Here is a 21,462-nt window from a genome sequence, read left to right on the forward strand (position 1 = left end):
CAATAGAAGCCTCACTGTGACACCTCACCTCTGTTTTTCAGCAAAACACTTTAAAACTTTCCCACACTGTCATTTTCACAGACTCAAAATCAGTTCTCCAAGCTCTGGATTTAAATAAACTCTCCTCAACCTTCAATAGCTTAAGATCTAAACTAGATGAATTCCTTACATAATACAACATACATAGTAGATTTATCTCTCCAATGGATACCAGGACATTCAAATATACCAGGAAATGATAATGCAAACAAACTAGCCAGACTCGGATCAACACTTTTGCAAACATCAATTCCAGAATCCTTAGAAACAGTGAAAACAAATAATCAAAACAAATAAGAGAGAAGACTGGATGAACAGTTGGGCAATAAGCACCACGTGTAGATGTATGTTTACCCATATGACCACTCCTGTAAAGATAATAGCCTAATTAAGCTCAGAAGACAACAACAAAGCATCATCTTTCAACTAAGATCACAACACATACCACTCAATAGCCATTTAAGCAAAATTACAAAAGACACGTCCCCTTCCTCCCCCTTATGTCAACTCCCCAATGAAACAGTAACACACCACTTGCTTGAATATCAAACTCTTGAAGACCTGAGATGCACATTCCTCCCAACAACTCCAAGCATCAATATCACACTGTATAGTCACCTGGAACAACTACAAAAGATGTCTAACTAGACATTAGACCCCCTCCCCTAAACCCAGTTACACAAACTGTCTTAAATGTATGATAAAACTTTATGTTAAATCACGAAACTAAAATCAAAATAATTCACTGCTCTCAGTCTTTATCGAGATCTGAGACATTTTTTTTTTTCATTTAATTAAAGATAACTCACCCTTCTTTGTAACCTCCTGTTCGTGTTCAGGGCTGAGTCCTCCATATTTCTCTTCCATATCTACAGCTACTGACAGTTTTCCCTCTCCATCCTCATCCTCTTCTCCTTCATCCTCCCCTTCCCCCTCCTCTTCATCACCAGACTCATTGTCGATCTCAGCTTGGATACGGCGACGAATCAAATCCAGCTCCGATAAATCCCTACTCCCATCTTGACTTTCATCAAAGTTGGCAATTAGATCATCATCAACCACAACATTTTCCCCATCCCCTTCTCCATTACTTCCTTTATCCAACGACTGAGGTACCTCGGTATTTTTACCACTATTATCACTGCTGCTTTCCTTCAAAGAGACGGCATCTCTGGCACCTGCTTCTGATATTGATGCAGATGATGGTGGCAAAGGTTGTGGCCCTTTGATCCGATAGTCAATATCCTGCATATCAGTTTTAATTCCATCAGAATTCATTCCTGTGTCCTGATTTATATGTTGGTCTAATTGATGCCTAGGGCCACTGGGACAATCTTCTGAAACACCACTAGAACCACCAGCCATTGCGTTATTCTGATTCATAGATGTAGGTACATTGTTATTGTTCATCCTGATATTATTGTTATTATTATTATTATTATTATTATTATTATTATTATTATTATTGGAGTTATTATTCATCATCATTTGGTTCATTCCACCAAACATAGCACCATTGTTATTATTACTAATGTTGTTATTATTATTCATGTTCCCTAAATTATTTAGATTGTTATTCATAGTGGAAGCCATTGCGTTCATCATAGCTGGTGCCGCATCTCTGATGAGAGCTCCCAGTATATTTAAAACAGGATTGGGTCCTGGAGCTGGCTGATTCCCATTGAAGGGGACACGATTTCCTGCAGCCGCTCCTAGCTGTGCCATTAACCCTGCTGCAGCTGCCTGTCCTGGTCCCCTCAGCAGACCTGCAGGGGGTAATTGTGGTACTCCTGGTCTTATGAGGCCCATGTTATTGTTGACATTATTATTGTTGTTGATGTTGTTGTTGTTGTTATTGTTATTAGTGGGAGGTGTGGGTGAATGTTGAGGTCCCCCTCCACTACCCGGTTTTGGAGATTGGTTGGTCTCATTGTAAAACCCGGATGGCCTGGATGAAATAGAAGGGAACAATAATTCATCATATTTTTTTCAAACAAAGGTACTTTCTGTCAGTTTTAAAATAACAATATTACGACTTTTGATTAATCTTTTCCCAAGTTTCTTACAAATGTTATTTGAATATTTATGTGCACACTGCCATATTCATATATAATGAAAATAGCCCAGAGGATTGAATGTAACTGCCAATATATGCTAGTCTAAAATTGCAACGACATTTACAATTAAATCTAAATTATAAACTGAAGTCACAAAGTGTGACATAGAGATTAGGGTATGTTTGTTGGATGTAGGTACATGGTGTGTGTGGTAATTTGAGTTTGAGATGGATGTGAGAGAGAATGTCTTGGTATTTATTGCACATATCTAAATCATTGGGATCACTTTAACAATATCTCTCTTCACAGATTACTGGCCATCTTTGACATATTATTGGAATGTTTGATAATGATCACCAAAAATTACTTTCTCCCTGAAAAGTCACCTTATAAAAAGACAAATAAGAGGAAAGAGAACAAAGGCTCCCTTATACCAGAGAATGATAGAATTCAATAGTAATAGTAACTTTGATTTTTTCTTTTTCTGCCTCTTAAACAACAGACTGAATTTCTTCCAATCATAACTTCTTCCATTATTTATCTTGTTCTAATTATCAACTTGACTATTTTCACCAAGACCACAGTAACAGAGATCCACTCTGACTTCAGTATGGCAGACCTGCCATCACCCCAGCACCCTGGGACCTGTGAAGTCAAAAACTGGGATTTTGCGAGCAAAACTGGGATTTTATTTTTCAAACCAAAATAATTAATTTTATGGCATAAATCTAATTTAAAAGGGAACCACAGGTAGCACTCCTGATCTTCTTTGAGAGTTCATACTCCAACGCGACTGATAAACACTTCCAGCCTCGTGCAAGAAGGTGTGTTTTCATCACCATCAATGATGATAGGGTCACTGTTTGACAGTGATGACCCAAATTTAATATATTTTATACAGTACCCGATACCCATCCACAAAATTGAGATTTTAGACATGAACTCGGGGCAATGGAATTTCACCTCAAAAGAACAGGATGATTCCGGTTTTTCTGGTATGGTTAGCAGGTCTGCTAAGTCCCGAGTCGCTGTATCCTGTTTCTAAGGTCTTGATAAAAATGTCAGGTTAGAATAAAATGGAACCTGTTGTATGAACAATAAAATTACCTTTGAGGTTGAGGAGAAGGTTTGGGTGATTTTCCGGGTGGATGAGTCTCAATGTCGAAAAGGGATGGAATTTTTTTCAAGTCTGGATGTCTTCGTGGAGGAGAGCCTAAAAAGATAGCAAACGGAAATACAATTACACTGGAAATTGCATAAAAGATAACAATAACTGACTTTTTAAATCAAATATACAAATGAATTCTAGAGGAAACTCAGAAGATCATTTAATAAGCTTAACCTTTGCTGTGTTTTACTTTAAACATAACAATCAAAATATATTTATCTCTCATCTATAAAATGAAATGGGGGCCCAATAGCTCTGTTGGTAGAGCAAGCGTTTCACATGTGCAAAGGGACCAAGATCGATCCCAGTGCAATCCAGTTTTTTTTCTGATCTCCTTGTCTACCTAGCAGGTAGCTGGGTCTGTTAGATCTGGCAGAAGTACTTTGTGATACACTAGCATCCTATCCAAAGGGTAGCAAGCAATTGCTATTGTCTATTTCATGATATAGAAACTGGGATAAACTCCGGTTCAAGGGGACTAATGTCTCCAGACTAATTTTTAAAATGAAATAAAATAATGAAGCAATAAAAGAGCAGATACTGCATTTTTTCATTAAAATTTCAGAACATTTTTGTTGAAGTTGAAGTTCACATATTTTCTCTAACCATGTAAGAAAATGGCACCTTTTAAACAATACTTACCTAAAAGACTTGGTCGTCCTCGAGACTCATATCTCTTGTCATGTCTACTGTCGTAGTCATGATCATAATCAGAATCTTCCATATCAATTATCTGAAACAATTATAAATATACTTGATAAATAAATTAATTAAATAATTAATTAATTAATTAATTATAACCTAACCAAGGACAACAATTTAATATGGACTTTAAAATATCAATACACAGATAACGACGTTGAAAAAGTATATAGAAAAGTATCACACAAAAAATGATGAGATTCCACAAGAGAAAACAGGAAAAGCAGTGTTGTAATTGTAAGACAACCTTGCCAGTCGGTGTGTCAGAGACAATATCATATAACACTATATTCTTTATTTTTTTAAAAGAAGAATTTCAAATTATATTTAAAACAAACCAAAAAAAAAAAAAAAATTAAAATTGACAATTTCTCCACGCCAAGGCCAGGACAAAACCAAGTAATCTCATTCCAAGACAAGACAGAAAACAAGTTGGAAACAGATATAAGAACTTTCATTCTGTTCGTTGAATTCTTAAAATAAATCGTTCCCATTTAAGGAGTCTCTAGGCTCAGAACCAAAGGGATCACTATCAATACTGGTTATAATCGAGATTTGGTCAAACCCCCTGTCAACCCAGCAAAGAATGGCTGGCTGAGTCTATTAAATCTTTAGAAAAGTACTTTATCAGACTATCATCTGATCCAAGGGCTAGACAACAATTTCTACTCTGTATAATGCGATTGAAACTGGAATAAAATCCACACCAAGGCTCTGAAGAACTCATTTTATCACTTACTAGTTAAAAAAATTTAACACAACAAAAAAAACAAAAATGTTAGAACTACATTAAAAATTCAAAAGTCACAGCCACTCACATCTTCAGCTGCTACCCTCATCTCAAGAGCTCTCCTTGTCTCATCAGTGAGGGGGTCATGTGAAAACTTACACCGGTCACCAGAAAAGCACTGTTGACCTGTGTGGTAATACTTGCATGGGAAATCTTGTGGGGTTCGTTAAGGTTAAATTATATTGTTTCTTCACAAAAAAATATGTTACATTATAAGAGACTGTCTCCATCTGGCTTAAAGCTAATGATAAGCATATACAGATAATAATAAGGAAGTGTAAACATGAATTGAAAATATATTTTGGGGTCAAAAATGCCCAGTCATAAAGCAATCACCAAACAAGCTGAGGGACCACTCAATGGAACGTTCTTTGCAATAGACTAGCAGATTGCAAACGGGTTGCAAGAAATTGTGGATCTGAACATTTTTATAGATACAGTACACCTCAGATCCACCCATTAAAAAAAATCTTGCATCGCTTTCTGCACTCAGTGAGCTTTATTACACACTAAACCCCCCCCCCCCCTAGACCATCCAGTCATGGGAATGAGTTAGTGATGGCTAGCAATGGATGACTCAAAGCCTGCCAAGTCACATCATGACAATTTTGTCTCTTTGTGTGGTTGTATGCGTGTGGTGGTTTGGGTGTGTATGCATTGCATCATTGCAAAAGGAGACGAGTGTTGGTTGTGAAAAAGAATGGGACTCATAAGAGTGTGAAGATGACATTTCTCAAGCAATGCAAGATGTGAGAAGGAGTGGGTGGGGTCAGATGGGAAGATGTCTCTTTAACTTTTTAAACCTAGTCATGAAGCAGTTAAGATCAATCCCACAAGAGTTGAATGAAGAGTCGTTGACCAACACTGTGGTGCTTGCAGGGCAACAAGGCAATGGGAGGTAATCCTTTCAAAGCCTTTATTCACAAGGAAAAATCATTTGCATATTATTGTCAAAAGTGACTCCGCAGATTCAACAAAACCTCAGTTATAACGAAGATTTACCTATGCACTGTATTTACAAGGGGATGATAGGAGGTAAAATATTACTCAGAAGAAGATATTAATTCTTCAGTGACCTTAAATTAAGGGGGTACTGTCACAATAAGGACAATTTTATTAAGTTTTATCAAAAATGATCTTTTCAATGCTTTTTCTGCAGTATTATGTGTGTCCAAGCATATTTCTAAAGACTTTTTGGAATAATTTCCACTATCGTGTGTATGAGGTGGCATTTTAGGGGTACCCCGCCCCGAAAACTTCAGATTTTGGGAACAACTTTTCTCAAAAAGTGTCTATTCAATTTCACTGAAACTTGCTATGTAGGTGTCTTTAATACTGCTCTACATTATGTCAGAGGGATTTTTCTATTCTTATCCTAGTAAAGATTTTATAGCATCCGGAAGTCTTCAATCCGTAAAACTGTGAAAATTTTTCCTTTTTCGCAGTTTTTACCCTCTTTGGACCCCCATATCTAAAAATATAATGCTTATATTGCCAAAAGCCTCTGACATAATGTAGCCACACTATAAACACACAAGTGTGTGAAAGGAAAAAGAAATTGAATAGACAGTTTTTGAGAAATCTTGTTCCCTGCTATCCCACCCCCTAAGAAAATGACATTTTGAGAAAATGGGAAAAAACGAACCTTCTCGTAGATTATACAAAATATAGTGTCATGAACCCCCTAAACTGTGTTGTTTTAAACCCAAGAATCATTCTCCTGTGGAAAAAAGATACAATTAGTTATGAATTTATAAAAATGGTACTTATCCGTTTGAGGTAATCCATCCAATGTCACGTGTCGTCTGGGACTCCGCAATCAGAAGCCGCCTGCAGCATACTGCTCACCGCCTTCCAGTTGATGTAAACGTTCTTCCTCCCTTGTCTGTGCTAACCTCCTCATCTCCCTTTTCCTTTTAAAGACAAATTCACCTGCTCTGTCTGCATTCTTTATCCTAACATTGTCCCTTTTAGTCCCATGCTCCACAAAATGTCGTCCCACACTAAGTCCTATTGCCGAAATGAAATCCTGCGATGCCTTTGCTCCTTGTTGAATTCTCCTACTCCAATCCCACATGAAATTTCCAAACGCTGTCTCCCTACAAACACATGTTTTGGACACCTAGACCAAATCAAAGCATGGATGCTTTCATTTACATTCTGAGTCATTCCAAATAAACATCTCCCCAACAAATCATCATCAGTCAATCTAACATAAACGTCATGGATGTGTTCTGCTACAGTCGGTAGAATAAATGTGGTCATATGTCTGTCGTGGTCAGGTGCTGGCAGACCATTAGCCTTGGCTTTCATGTAGAAGCACCAAGAATCAATTCCTTCTGGGCAGTACTCATGGCGTGGCTGTTTATTGGTTGAGGTGCAGTGATAAAAAGAAGCCCAAATTGCGCGTCGCATGTCGTCCACAGTACTGTTTGATCTAATGGCCCGCGTGTAATATTTCTGAAGTCTGGCGATCTTTGCCTTTGTCAATTTTCCTTTTCCATTCCCTCCTAACGTTACCTTTACCTTCTTCTTGTTGTCCACAGTCTTCCGCAATGCTGTTCCTAGTCTCTTCGCTACATGATTTACACACTCCCTCTTCTCAATTGTCATCCCCTCATACGGTCCCGAATTGTTTAGCTGCTTGATGGTGTTGCTGTCCCCGTCACTAATCATTGTTCTATATCTAAGTCCATTCCGCTCTACAGATCTACTCCACATATTCACAGCCGCTACCTGTTCCATACTACCTGATGATCCTTCATGGTTCCTATCACACTCCTCCTTATGGCCACTCAAGAATTCTGCATACCTATCACTATCCCCCTTCAGCTTGTCTCCTACTGTCACACACTTATGGCAATACTTAGAAAGAACCTCATGGTCCACTACAAGTCCTGTTCTGTTCTCTATCACACATCCTATCCCTAACATTGATTTATGTCCCCTCGTGTGGCCAACTACCATCATACGAAACATCAACATCAACAATTGGTTGCCCTGCCTGCTCAGGATACGCTCGACGAACAACATCAACAGCTTCAGAACGGAGACGAGACGAATAGCTGGCGAACTGGCGGTGGATGGCCTTCTGGTGGCGAAGAAAGGTCTTATGATGTAGTACAGGCATATCCATCATGCCGCAAAATGAGGCTAAGCCAGCCTGTCCACTTCCATTAGCCAAGGATGAAGCGACTCCACGACGATTAACTTCAAAATATTTATCTTTTTTACGAGATGTATAAAAGGACGATATAACTTTTGAACATGATTTACAAGACAAATGTAGAAGAATGGCAAGACCAACAGAAGAATCACGTGAAACCTCCAACGTAGACTGGAAACAAAAAGGGCAGAGAAGACAATCAACAAGATCCTGGAATACAATCAGCTGCACGATGGTCGAACATTCCAATGAAGACGAAGATGAAGGCTCAGACGTAGAGGCAAAGAAATCCAACTTACGAGCTGATGATGAAGAAGCAGAAGCTGAAGCTGTTGGTTGCGGCGAAGAAAAAGATGATGGAAATAAAGGTGAAGTCGCTGCGTGGGGCGAAGATGTCACAGAAGATGTGGATGCTGGCTCTGGTTCATTAAAAAATTTCTGCTTCTTCGCATCCCTTGCCTTCTTCAAAACATCTTTCCGTGACTTCCTTTTCATGCTGCTAATGGAAGCATTGAAGGTGGAAACCTTGGCTCTAGGCATGACAATCTGTGAAAATAAATAAATATAAATATACCATAATAAATAATTTAAAAAAAAAAAAAAAAAAAAAAAATATATTATATATATATATATATATATATATATATATATATATATATATATATATATATATATATATATATATATATATATATATAAAATAAATAAATCGGGGGTTAGCTTAGCTCAGCGTTACGGTCTTTGCTTCGTACCGGAAAGGTACCGAGTTCGATCACCAGCCTCTGTGCTGTGTGGACTTGAGCAAGCCATCTCGCCCTAGCTCAATTTGCAGCGCAGCACTGCGGTTGACGCCTTGGTTATTCCAATCTACCCTTGGAATAGACCCTGGAGAATAATTTCCACTATGGGATGAATAAAGGGGTTTTAAAAAAACAATTTTATTATAACATTTTTATTGCACCCCCTACTGCTAAGCAGTGTTGGAATCAGCCCAAAGTTTTGCCTTAAAAGCACAAAAGATACCCACACATAAGAATTCTGGCTACCAATCATAGTTAAGCACAGATCTGGTATTGCTTTGGATCAAAGTAAAAAAAACATTAAAGAAATTAAAAGAGCAGGCAGAAAGGCCGCTTTCTGGGCAAAATGAATTCCTACCACAATAAGGTAACTAAAAGTCACAGTGGGCTGACCACCTGCTTGGCTAATGCCTTGGTCTAGAGTAATTTCACTTTAAAGTGGCCCTACACTGAAAGGTGAAAAGGCAGAAACTATAGATCAGAAAGAAAGAAACGCCTTTAGGTCAAGAGACGAGAACCATACCTCAGAGCATTGAGAGCACCCCCCCCCCCCCCACACACACACACACACAGACTCTTGTAGAATGATGGTTATAAAAAAAAATAAGCACAATCTAGATAATCTCTAAGTTCTAACTCACTGACGTCAATGGTAATCCAAGTCTAAGTTAGCTTTCGACGTCTATCTGTCTGTCTAAGATCTACTATAGATCGGCGTTTAGTTATCTCCTTATTTAAGCTCAATGATCTTCACTAGTCTAATGTAAATCAAAGAAAACAGTATGGTTCTTAATAATCGTATTAAAAATAAAATAAAAACAAAAATTAGCCTTTAGAATTATTTACGAGCAGCATTCTCTTTTACTATCGTCAATGTTTACATTTTAGAATGGAATGCACACTTTGAGACTGTAACCGGTCAATCTGATTTCACTAGTAATAAATAAATAAACATACTTACTGGCTAAAGCGGTATCCAGGCGTCGAAATGATTATCTACCAATTTTTGGTTCTTTGGAAAATGATGATAAAACTTTGCAAATAAGTAAATGGAGTGAAGTTTGTCATGAAACGACCAAAAATCAGTTCGAATCGAAGCGTAAGTAAACGTAGTCGAATGCTCCGGAAATGTACCCGTTGTTATGTCACGTGACTGAAAACCGGGTTACGATTGGTCTTGGAATGTGAGCTAAAATTTTCCATGACGGTAATTACTAAAAATAACTCCTAGACGTCTCTTCAGCCAATCAAAGAAAGGAAAATAGGCTTGGAATTTCTCGATTTCCCCGCCGACCTGTGACACATACGCGAAAGAATGTGAAAGAACGGAAATGCCCTTTCCCTGACATTTCTGCTAATACCAAATAAGCCGGGGTTCAGTGCGGGTTACTAAGGACTATCGAACGTTGATTCTGACGAAAATGACGGAAAAACTTTGCGTTTAGACGATAGTTGCGTCACAAAAAAATTATTTAAAGCACTTTTTTGTAAAAATTTAGCCTTTTGAATGTTTTCAGTGTGTTAAAGAAAGGTTGAATTACCTGAAAGTGCCCTAATCTCATTTTCGATAATTTTAGTGGAATTCATAGTAAAACCGTCCTCTCGACCAGCGCGTACCCCCTTAAAGTGCTTGAATCTGGTTTTTGAGAAATAATTATCGATAAATAGAGAAATAAATTTATACAAACAAACAAAATTGCATATTTCTACTCTTAAGTGTTTTCAGCGAGATTTGCATTTTTCTGATATATCTAAGACCACTGATAAAAATTACTGGAGGGAAAAAAATAATCCACGCATTTAAAGGATATCATGCATGTAGCGACACTTCTCCTTGTGACAGCCCTTGACAGTCAGGTGATATTTACACATCTCCATACGTCTGTTTTGTTCCACATCATGGTTGAAGGTACAGCCCACACCCTGTAATTTATGAAATAACGTTACATACTTAAGAGAATGAATATATCAATTGAATAGAATAACATTAACAATCAAATTCTACTGATTAAATGATTTATTACTATTATTATTATTATTTCTGATTTTATTCATAATTCTAAGAGACATTAAAGACATCCGCTGCCACTGATGATGATGATGATGATGATGATGACAACCACAAAAATGACGGCAATTTAATATAATCCATCTTTTAGGTTCAGTTACAGACAACAATATATCACTTTTCCATTTCATTTCTACGTAACCGTTATAATATCAAAAACCTGTCAAAAATTCATATCTTAAAAATTCATAATAATGTCTCTCCTTCTAAAAATAATATTGACATGCTTCCACTTTGTCGAAAAAAGTAAATGCTGCCCTAATCTCTCATCGTGTATTGTCTCTAATTTGAATTGATAAGACAAGATATTTTTTACTATTGATAATTTTCTCAAAATCTACATTACACCTAGAGAAATAAAAGGAAAATTCAGTATCTCATTCAGAAAAGAAAAGGATGTAAAATAAAATGTCAGTTACCTTTGAGCATTTTCCATCACGATAAAATTTGCATACAGGGCGTTCAGGGGCTGCCTTTTTGTTTGGGGGCCCATCTCCTTTATTGTAATCTGTGTTCTTCCTCTTACCCTGAGAACGCTCTCTTTTCTTCTTCTTATTCTTTGTGGGCATATTACGTTTGAAAATACCCTGTAATAAAAATAGATTGGAGATATTTTTTCCTTTAAATAGATATAGCAATTTATGGCTCTCCTGGGGCCATTATAGAAAATTCTGTCCCTGAATCACTACATACTTTCTATAACAGCCTCACTCAAATAAAATAAATTGACAAATATCATGGTCTAAAAGTTCTGTCACACCCAAAACAAAAATTAAATATCTCTTTTAATATCCTTTCTTTTTCATTGAAATTTGGTAAGGGCCAGGACACACATGTCTGCTATTGAATAAAACGCTACATATCAGCTATGTCAAAGGAGATAACTTTACTCAGACTGACCCGGGGGAATCCCAAGTGATGTGCTAGAAAAGATTAAACATATGGGGTGATGACTTAATTACATGGTCTTCAGTAAAGATCAATGAGTGTGATAAAGTACAAATATTCCACCCCACACCATAACACTTCAATCAAAATGTAAAACTTGCGGCTAAAATTCTGGAGAAATCGTTCCCCCTCCCCTAAAATCTTGCTCTCTGCCAATAATCCGATTAACCAAAATTTGCATTGTGTCAGTAAAGAGAACTTTATCTCAGTTCCTGTGCAGCCATGTGAGATGCTCCTGGGCCCATGCCATGTGATTTTGCAAGTGCACTGGCGTATGTTACCTCAAACGGGTCGAAATGGACGAATTCCACGATCAAGTAAAATGTCTGATGTGACAATGCAGCAAATCCAGATGATTGAGCATTACTCGTAAACGGGTTTGATAATCGCATGATCCATGCCATGAATTTTAAGGCAACCACTTTTTGGCAGTCTTTTGCAGATCCATTTTCATTAAAACACTGATATAAATGTGCACAGTTCTTTAGCAAACATTAAAAAGCACTGCAACTGTGGAAATTGATAATACAGAGGAAAACTTTCCTAAATCACAATCATGCTCTATCATTAATACAGATTACAACGAAGAAAATTAAAGTTTTGTGCAAGCTTTGGGTACACATTGGTAACATTATGACAAAATAATTAAGACAGTATTTCTTGTTATTACTAAGAAGTTATATGAATTTTGTACACACTCAAAATACAAGTGCCACCAAGGAGCCATGTGCAGACGATCAAATGTGACCACTGCTGAGTATCAAGTGAATGCCCCTCATTGGTGAACGGTCTCGTGCCATTAGTTGTGTATTAACAATTCACACCGTAAAAATATTCATTTTTTGGGGGTGTGATAGAACTTTGGGAACTTGGTTTACATTAAAAAGTCAAATTGACATTTGATTTCACCAAAAGATTATTAGAGCTGGTTTCCATTAATTTCTCACCAAATGAAATAATGCAGTCTTTCAGTGCTAGAACCTGAACCTGAATTTCTGTAGCATTAAATAGACAGTAACAATCATTTAGTGCCCTTGGGAAAGGCTGCAAGCAGTGTTAGAGAGTAACCAGAAAATTAAGATCATCTTAGCATAATTACCTCTCTCTCATCAGCTGCCACTGATACATCCATGTAGTTATCTGACAACATGCCAAATGATTTCATCGACCTGGAGAAGTAGAAGATACATTAACAAGAAATTACTTGGATATTCCTCAAAAATAAAAATAAAAACAAAATCTCTCCACAATAATAATAATAATAATAATAATCATAATAACAATAATAATAATAACAAAAACAACCGCGACAATAATAAAATTAATATTAATAATAACTATAGTAATAACACTATTACTACTACTACTACACTACTACTACTACTACACTACTACTACTACTAACAATAATAATAATAATAATAATAATAATAATAATAATAATAATAATAATAATAATAATAATAATAATAATAAAAGTTTTTTAAAACTAAGACTTAAAGTTAAAATCAGATAAATAATGAAAAAAATTATGATTTGTAAAAGAATTTACTTAACGACGTAGGGTTGAAAATCTATTACCGGTTGTGTAATGAAGTTTAATTTGAAATTTGAAATTCAATTCAAGCGACTTACTCTTCAGGTTCTGAGTCTTCCGAGTAGGATGGACTGTCATACAATCCTGGTGGACTAGCATTGCCCAGACTAGTGTTCCTTCCTCCTTTAACTGACTTGCTATAGGGGGACAGCAGACTACTACCTTGTTGAGAGGTCCCTGTGCCTGGTGATGTCTTTGCCTTCTTTCCCCCAATTCCCTGGTAACCGGACCCCCAGGCTGGAGTGTCAGTACTACCACGATTGTTTAAGTCATCCTCACCATCTGTTTTATCCAGATCAACATATTTTTTGTGCTTTCTCTGTGAAGATGAAATGGGAAAATAAAATGGCTATTAATAGTACGGTCTGCTTTAAAGTGCGGCCATACGGTGCATATATATTTTATAAACTATTTTATTAGTAGCTTAGCATATGATGCCAGTTTAGTAGAGTGTGAGGTTTCTCAGTAAGCAGCAAAATGTGATACTATTATTAAACTTCTGACCTTACTAAGTGGTACATTCTTTGACTGATGTGATTGTCATTCATTTTTTTGTTTTCTGAACACTTCAATCCTTTACAAGCAAAATTCAATTTGCCTCTAAAATGACATTCACCAAGATTGCAATTGTTCCCAAAGTGGAAACAATTATATATGCAGTTATAATAAATAAAAAAATAAATTGGGATTTGTGGGAAATCCAAGCTCACCACTAATTTGTTTTAATTTTATGTCAAGATTCATCACATATTCCTTCTTTTCCCTACCTTGTCATCTTCTTTCCTCCTGTCTCTGAAATCCCGACTGTTGCTCTTCTCTCTCTTGTCATCTTTTCTGGAAGACTTAACTGGAGATTCTAATTTGAAAGAAATAGAAAAACTTAGTACAAATATATACAAAACAGAACACGAATTTTAAAAATGATATTAAAAATAAAAAATTAATTTCATGTTTTAAAAAACTAAATTGGAATCCTGATAAAGTCAAGATTGCTGGACCACAAAGATTGGTAAGGCTTTATCCATTATCAATGGAACACACTTAGATATAGAACAGACAATTTGGAACCAACAATGAGTTGTTGACTGTCGGCAAGTGTTGACTTGATGCAGATTTTCAATGTAAATAAAAGCAGAATTTGATATGGCAACTACAGTCAAAGGCCTGCTATTTAAATTTTAGCACGAGGAAAAGTAAGCTCAGATTCATATCAAAGGGAGAATTGGAGAGTGGTAGAAAATAGAACTAAATGTACCTCAACATCTCATCTGAAATAAAAATCACCGCCTCAACTGGATTGTTTGCTGAAAATGGGAATATATTTGAAGTAAGACGAGTCTGAGGCAACAGTGGCCATACCCTTAAGATATGCTATGGTCTCCTATCAGAATTTTCTACACCCTTTGTGTACTCGCCTTTTGTGCACATATCTAATCAATCTATATAGCAAATAACCTCAATAGTTTTGTCCCACTATACTCTACATAAAATAGTCACTGTAATCTAGTTCCAAATTTGACAGAAGGGAATAAAAAAATAAAATCCAGAGCTGCCAACCCACAATGCAAGAAATCAGGAAGATTAATTAAAATATTTTTTCCCCAAAGTAAAAATGAGAAAAACCTATTATTCTTGAATAAATCGGGTTCATGGAAATAAATGAAATTACAATAAGAAGTATTGCCATTGAAGTCCAAAAACCAACTTTAAAACCCTAAAACCGACCATATTACATGTGTAAACATTACTAAATCATAAAGGTAAAAAAAAAAAAGAGAAAAAACTTAATTTTTAAAATCCTGTCAGGAGGACTTGTTTAATTCAATATCCTAAAAAAAAAAAAAAAAAAAAAAAAGAAAAAGAAAATCCATGGAAAAAAACAGAAGTTGAAAATGTAGCAAAAATATAATCCAGGCAAGATTATTCGGTAGTGGGTGTGGCTAAGTAGTACAGTGTCTCGTCTGATCACAAAAGCCAAGCAATGTTAAGCATGGTCAGCAGCCAGGTGAGAGACAGTTGTACAAAATACTGCATCTTTGGATAAGGCACTTTATAAACAGGGGCTCATGTGTGAATGGGTATCTGACTATAGAAGAGACGGATATTGCAAACATGGGCGCTTGACATGTTGACAGGCAACTTGTACTTTATGAAAAGGTAGAGTTGTTTCATGTGGCCAACTGGGGGGATAATTGAAGCATTATAAAGTGCATTGAGCATATAAAAGCCATGAAATTCCCTATTATATAAATGCTCATTTTATCCATATTTTATTTCATTTCAGCATTGGACATTTACAAAGGATATACTGCTACTATAGTGTTTGAAGTTTGTTTTTGGTTCAACATAGACGTATGTGAAAATGTGGAGAGCAGTCATTGGTTCCAGATAAAATTATGAGAGTGGCTTATGATAAAGTGCAAGAAAAAATAGAGAGGGAAAAAAAAGTTATTTAGTAGAGCCATAAGGCCCATGAGCTGGAGTTTATTTCAGTTTCGGTAGCATTTAATAGCTGATAGCAGTTGCTTGCTACCCTTTGGACAAGAAGCTCCTCTATTACAAAGTACTTTTTGCCAGATCTTACAGACCCAGCTACTCAAACATGGCTACTACCAACAGAGCTAAAGGGGCCCACCAAAATAGATTTTAGGGGGTGATTTTTATTTTCTTTTGCTTTCTATCAGATTTGCATAGCATTGTTCATGAATCACTCAACACAACTTTCCAGATTATTAAATTTGGGTCATTAATTTGTTTTTGCTATGAAAAGAGAATGATATTTTACTTATACTATACCTCTTAAATCCTCTCGACTTGTGTCCGTTGTTGGTGGGGCATGTGATGTGTCGTCATCATCATCATCACTTAGCTCCCCTTCCTCTAAAATTTCTCCATCTTCAGCTTCTGCATTATCTGTTTCAACAACAGACTGTTCCTTCTTCTTCCCTCCTTTCTTCTCTTTCTCAATTTTTTTAACAGGCCGAGAAGGAACTGGTGAGGTTGAAGACTCCTCTGAACTGCGAATGTCTTTATCCTTGGAATTTGAGCTCCTCTCCTTGGTCCTACTCCGACTACGGCGCCTACTGTTTCCATGTTTATTATTACTGCTACCTCCGCCACTACTGTATTTTCTGTCTCTAGAACGAGATCTTCTGCTTCTACTTCTATCATTCCCTCGCTCAGAATGTGTAGACCGCCTATGAGAGGAATGTCTGCTTCGATCTGCACCATTGTCTTCCTCACCACTATGAGATGACCAACGTCTCTTTCTATTGGTGTCATCACTGCTACTGTGATGATGATGGTGGTGATGATGATGGTGTTGATGCTTTCTGTAATCTGAAGAACTAGAACTATTTTTTCTTTTATGAGGTGAATCATTGTTACTTGATGAGTCTTTTTCAGAGTGATTTGAAGATTTACTGTCCGATTTTTTCACACCCGTATCATCTTTTTTACCAGCATTAGTTTTTCTACTACTGTTCTTCTCAACGATCTCCATTTCTTCCTCTTCCTCTCCATCCTCTATCAATTCTCCATCCACACCTTCATCATCCTGATTCACCTCAGACACATTAACAACATTTCTGTCAGGCAATTCAACCATTTTTGTCATGGTTGTCTCACTATCTTTTTCTGGTTGTGTCGTCATCTTTTCAAGGGTTACATCACTTTTCTCTCAACTTCTCTATCAGAAGATAAAAACAAAAATAAATGTTGATAACAAAATGGTTACAATTAAAAGGTTAGGGGACGAAAATAGGCATAAGACATTAACCTGCAGTGGAAATAACAATTGTAGACAAGCGAGGGGGGGGGGGGGGGGGGGACCCTAATGAGAAATCATTTGCATGGTTACTGAATACTTTAAAAATAAAATCTGATGAAAACTAATGCACTCTAGACATAGTCATTTAAATATCTGATTCTCAAATCTGGCATATCTAACATGTTTGTTTCGCTCCTAACTGTATATATAATATATATTATTATATATATATATAATATATATATATATATATATATATATATATATATTATATATATATATATATATATATGCCATTCCTCTGTTATTGAACAACTTTGAATTCAGACCAAATTAGAGGAGGAAAGGTTGAAAGTTGGCAGGGGTATTAGATGGTAAAGGTGGGGAAGGGAATGTTTTAATAATCAGGGTTGGGTTCCCAATGAGTTATAAGTCAATATTTAGCAGGTTCAGTTGATTATTCTGACAAACTAAATAGTTTGATAAAGTATGTATTTTCACATATAATGTGAACGTGTATTATTTATCCGCTGTAAAAGTGGTGAGCGAAAATCCGTTAGCGGAGTCCGTGACAACAGAGTGTGACTGTACAGAGAGAACCACTTATACTTTTACAAGAGGCATGATCCATTCATCTATCTTTATCCAAGATTTAAATTTGTCTGGGCCTTTTGTGCTCTTAGCTTAGTGATGAAAATGACCAATGCAGTTTTGCCTATGTGCAGTCAAGTGTAACAAACAATGCAAAAGAAACTAGATGTGTGTTGACTGACAACTCAACCAACGTTGTGAGTGTGAGGGAAGGGAAGCTGTGTTCAGCATGCTCGATGTTGTCACGAACCCCCAACTCCGCCCATCGTGAACAACGAATCGACCAAATAGCTTGGCCTTACAACCTTCATGAAAATAAAACTACACACTAGCCTCCACTACCAACGACACACGTGTCGACTCAAGTGTGTAAATACATATGTGTAGGTATCGACGCAAAAAAGCACAAAATTTATGATAAAATCTTTTATAAATAAAAAAGGCGAGACCAAAATTTTCAGGTCATTTACTTCTGACTGGCTTTTAAGTATTAAATTTTTATGATTAAAAAAATATTGGGCGAAATACGATAAAATACTTTTAAAATGTCCGTATTATTAAGGACACCCCCACCCCCAAGTAATTAAGTATATATCTCTCATTAAAAATGGCTACGATCTAATAATCCACGGTGGAGGGTGGGGGTGTAATGTATAATTCCGTGAGATAAATGGAATGTAACTAGCTAATCGAATGGCGCGACATCCATTAGGCTATGCTAGTGATTCTAAACTCTGCACCATCAAGCTAGATGTAGCTTAGCCGATCATAAATTCTAGCCGCAAAGGCTGATTGATGTTTTGCGTGAATTGAAATGAAATTCAACAGCTGTCATCTGTAATTTCGAAAATTATTCACAATAAACAGAGAGCTACTTCCACCCATTCATACATTAGACAGATCCTAGAAGGAAACTAGCTAGTACTATGAACAAGAAACTGGATATCTTGAGTAACCTAAATAAATAGCACAACCAAAAATAAGTGACAAATGAAATGAATATATGGCGCCTCTTCTCTTGCTTACGTTGTAACGTTCTATGATAAAAACTGTTCATCTTCACTGGCATTCCGATTAGACAAAAAGGTTGATTAAAGAGGGAAATAAATTGATTTTCTCCTTCCTTTTTGTTCTTTCCGCTTTTTCCTTTCTCACATTCCCGCGACCAAAATAGCTAAAGCGTAGGAACTAGAAAACGAGTTGCAACTACTAAACAAAACAACGCCCAGCAGAGCAAAGGCCGCCGGGCTGTGACGAGCCTACACACACAAACACACACACACACACAATATCTCACATACACACACACACACACACACACACACACACACACACACACACACATCCACGCCGCAATCGAGGAGGGGAGGGAGGCACGAGTTGTCAGCAGTAAGAGCACATACAGCAAAATCTTGTTGTACCGCCCTCCACGTTGGATGGGATTTGGCAGTCGAGGCAAAGGGGGGGGGGGGGGGGGGGGGGGGGGGGGGGGGGTAGCGAAGTTGCGCTGTTGTTCGTTGAAAACATTGACCTATTTATGACAAGGTCTTGACAGCTGACCGGATTATTTTATCGTGGATAGAACCATTATCAGATCTTTAACCCATTGTCATGTGCTGCAAAGTTGCCTTGCTAACTGACTGACTAATTGCCCAAATATTCCCACCTTCGGTATCTCATACTTCTGTATTATGAAGCAATCCACAGTCTCATTGCATCATAAATATGTAACGTATACATTTGTCACAGTGACCAAATTCAGTGCAACCCTCGTAAGGGACAATACCAACATAGACATTAGACAGAAATCCCCGAATAGTATAACACAAGCTTTAGACCACACCAAGAATGAGAAGTAGACCGTGGAAAGCCTGAACAGGATATGTTTTCTTGACGGTTTCTGCTGAAGAAAAGCATCTTATCTTTAGTCCTATCTTTTATGTCTCCTTTTTTTTTTTTTTTTTTTTTTTTTTTTTTTTTTTTTGGTTTACGTATGGCCCGTTTTGTTTTTTTTATGAAAGCGGACTAGCGCTTAGTTCTTTAGTCATGGACTTGAAAAAATCGAATTTTATGTGAGTTGGCCAAGCAAGTCCCAGACTTAAATCACGGCACCTTCCGACTAAGATGGCCAAGTTTCAGTAATTTGCTGAGGCAGGACTTCAAGTTTAGTCTGAGACTGGTTACTACGAGACATCATAGCAGCTATATTTAGATTGAGAGAGCTTCGATTTGGAAGGAAAATGCGTCGGTTATGAATGACAGGAGGCAAAAAGTGTCCTGTTGCTATTGACACTGGCTTTAAAAACTGTAAGATAAGTGTAGATCGTCGAAAGTACACATTTTTGAGAGTAAAAACGTTTTAAAAATAACCCGAATCTAAACGGGCTTGCGAGTTGCGAGTGAATGGAGACTCGAAGTTCGCTTCAAAGAACAACAACAAAAACGATTAGAAAGTACAGTGTTATTCTGCTGACAGTGTAACTAACTGAAATGAGATTCATCAGAACACCCTTTCTGTTTTGTTTGTTTCTTTTTTTGTGTATGTGTTGTGTGTGTGTGTGTGTGTGTGTGTGTGTGTTTGTGATTTGTGTGTTTGGTTTTGTTTTTGTTTTGTGTTTGGATTCAATTTGTTCGAGTTTCAATGAATCTTTCATTGGCCTAAATATAGAATTGACAGTTGACCATGGACTATGGACATTGTTGTAGTCTGATCAGTCGACAGTCAATATCACGAGATTTGATTCACCACGACAAAGTAAGTTCAAATATGAAACGGAACGAAATATATCTTCTAATAATAATAAATGGAGCTCTAAGCGCTTGTCTATACCGGATGTGTTGTTAATTTCCTCTTTGGAAATCTTTTGCGCTGAAAGAATGAAGGCTGGTATCTTACCCGCCATCGTGTACAAGAGAGCTTGTTACCGCACAAAATAACCGAATTAGTCGACGTCCTTACAACGCCCACTTCTACTTCTAGGCAAGAGCCTAGCTAGTCAGAGACTATAAAGATTTAATAATATTCGATTTTTTAAAAAAGCTTCTCTTAGACTTAGAGACAAGCAGGCCATTTACTAGACTAGTAAAATACTAAATCTAGTCCGCTTACGTCGGCGACTACAATTGTAAGAGCGATTGCGATGAATGGAATAATGGGACTTGGTAGGGTATTTCAATGCGAGTTAGCTGACCAATTCGGGAAACAATAGGATTGCTATGTTTCATCAACTTTAGCCTCAAGAAGAAAAAGAAAGGGAAAAAATTATAAAATAAAATATATATTTTAAAAAATCAACAAAACAATTCATCAAGTGCAGGTAAATTTGAGGTCCTAAAATTAAATGGCAGTGACACACCTAAGAAATTGCAGAATGACCATAATTAAATGGAATATAGCCGTGAGTTTAACCACAATTTTCATCACAATGCCCTAAAACTAAAAGCATCCTCAAAACATAAAACCCAACACAAGGTAGGTTTCTATAAAGACGACGCATGCTGTACGATAAAGGCTTTGACTTTGATGCCATTTTTTTCGCATCGACAATATAAGTGTTGTCTCGCACCAAAGGGACATCCGAATTTCACAAACAAGGAAATGGGAGAAGGGGGGGGGGGGGGGGGGGTTACACGTAATATCCCACAAGGTGCCGAGGCAGAGATTTGAGCTCGTGACCCTCGTTCTAATAAACTAATAGTTAACGATACGTTCGCAACCAACAACGACGTGGAAGAAATCAAAGATCTGTCCTCTGAATGTGAACAGT

The 21,462-nt window shown here is 36.9% G+C and overlaps 1 protein-coding gene and 1 pseudogene across 6 annotated transcripts in view; both read right to left on the bottom strand.

Moving 5' to 3' along the window:
- The window catches only part of LOC144978258 (uncharacterized), a 42,939-nt gene that overhangs the window by 9,743 nt on the left and 11,734 nt on the right, over window positions 1-21,462 (bottom strand). For 3 of the 6 annotated variants that reach the window (XM_078924103.1, XM_078924098.1, XM_078924100.1), the window contains exons 2-11: window positions 16,132-17,023; window positions 14,103-14,191; window positions 13,374-13,654; window positions 12,838-12,907; window positions 11,210-11,377; window positions 10,533-10,645; window positions 4,785-4,911; window positions 3,907-3,997; window positions 3,204-3,309; window positions 849-1,987 (exon numbers count right to left, since the gene is read on the bottom strand). In XM_078924103.1, coding sequence (XP_078780229.1) covers window positions 849-1,987; window positions 3,204-3,309; window positions 3,907-3,997; window positions 4,785-4,911; window positions 10,533-10,645; window positions 11,210-11,377; window positions 12,838-12,907; window positions 13,374-13,654; window positions 14,103-14,191; window positions 16,132-16,987 — 3,040 coding nt within the window. In that variant the 5' untranslated portion in view covers window positions 16,988-17,023. Of the gene's footprint in view, window positions 1-848; window positions 1,988-3,203; window positions 3,310-3,906; window positions 3,998-4,784; window positions 4,913-10,532; window positions 10,646-11,209; window positions 11,378-12,837; window positions 12,908-13,373; window positions 13,655-14,102; window positions 14,192-16,131; window positions 17,024-17,713; window positions 17,793-18,721; window positions 18,858-21,462 lie in introns of those variants that run through there. The other 3 variants (XM_078924099.1, XM_078924101.1, XM_078924102.1) reach the window with 3 other exon arrangements.
- LOC144978257 (uncharacterized) lies at window positions 5,779-10,336 on the bottom strand (annotated as a pseudogene).

The sequence above is a fragment of the Berghia stephanieae genome, chromosome 8 (genome assembly GCF_034508935.2).
Source record: "Berghia stephanieae isolate SIO BIC M18660-M18661 chromosome 8, UCSD_Bste_1.3, whole genome shotgun sequence".
Taxonomy (NCBI): domain Eukaryota; kingdom Metazoa; phylum Mollusca; class Gastropoda; order Nudibranchia; family Aeolidiidae; genus Berghia; species Berghia stephanieae.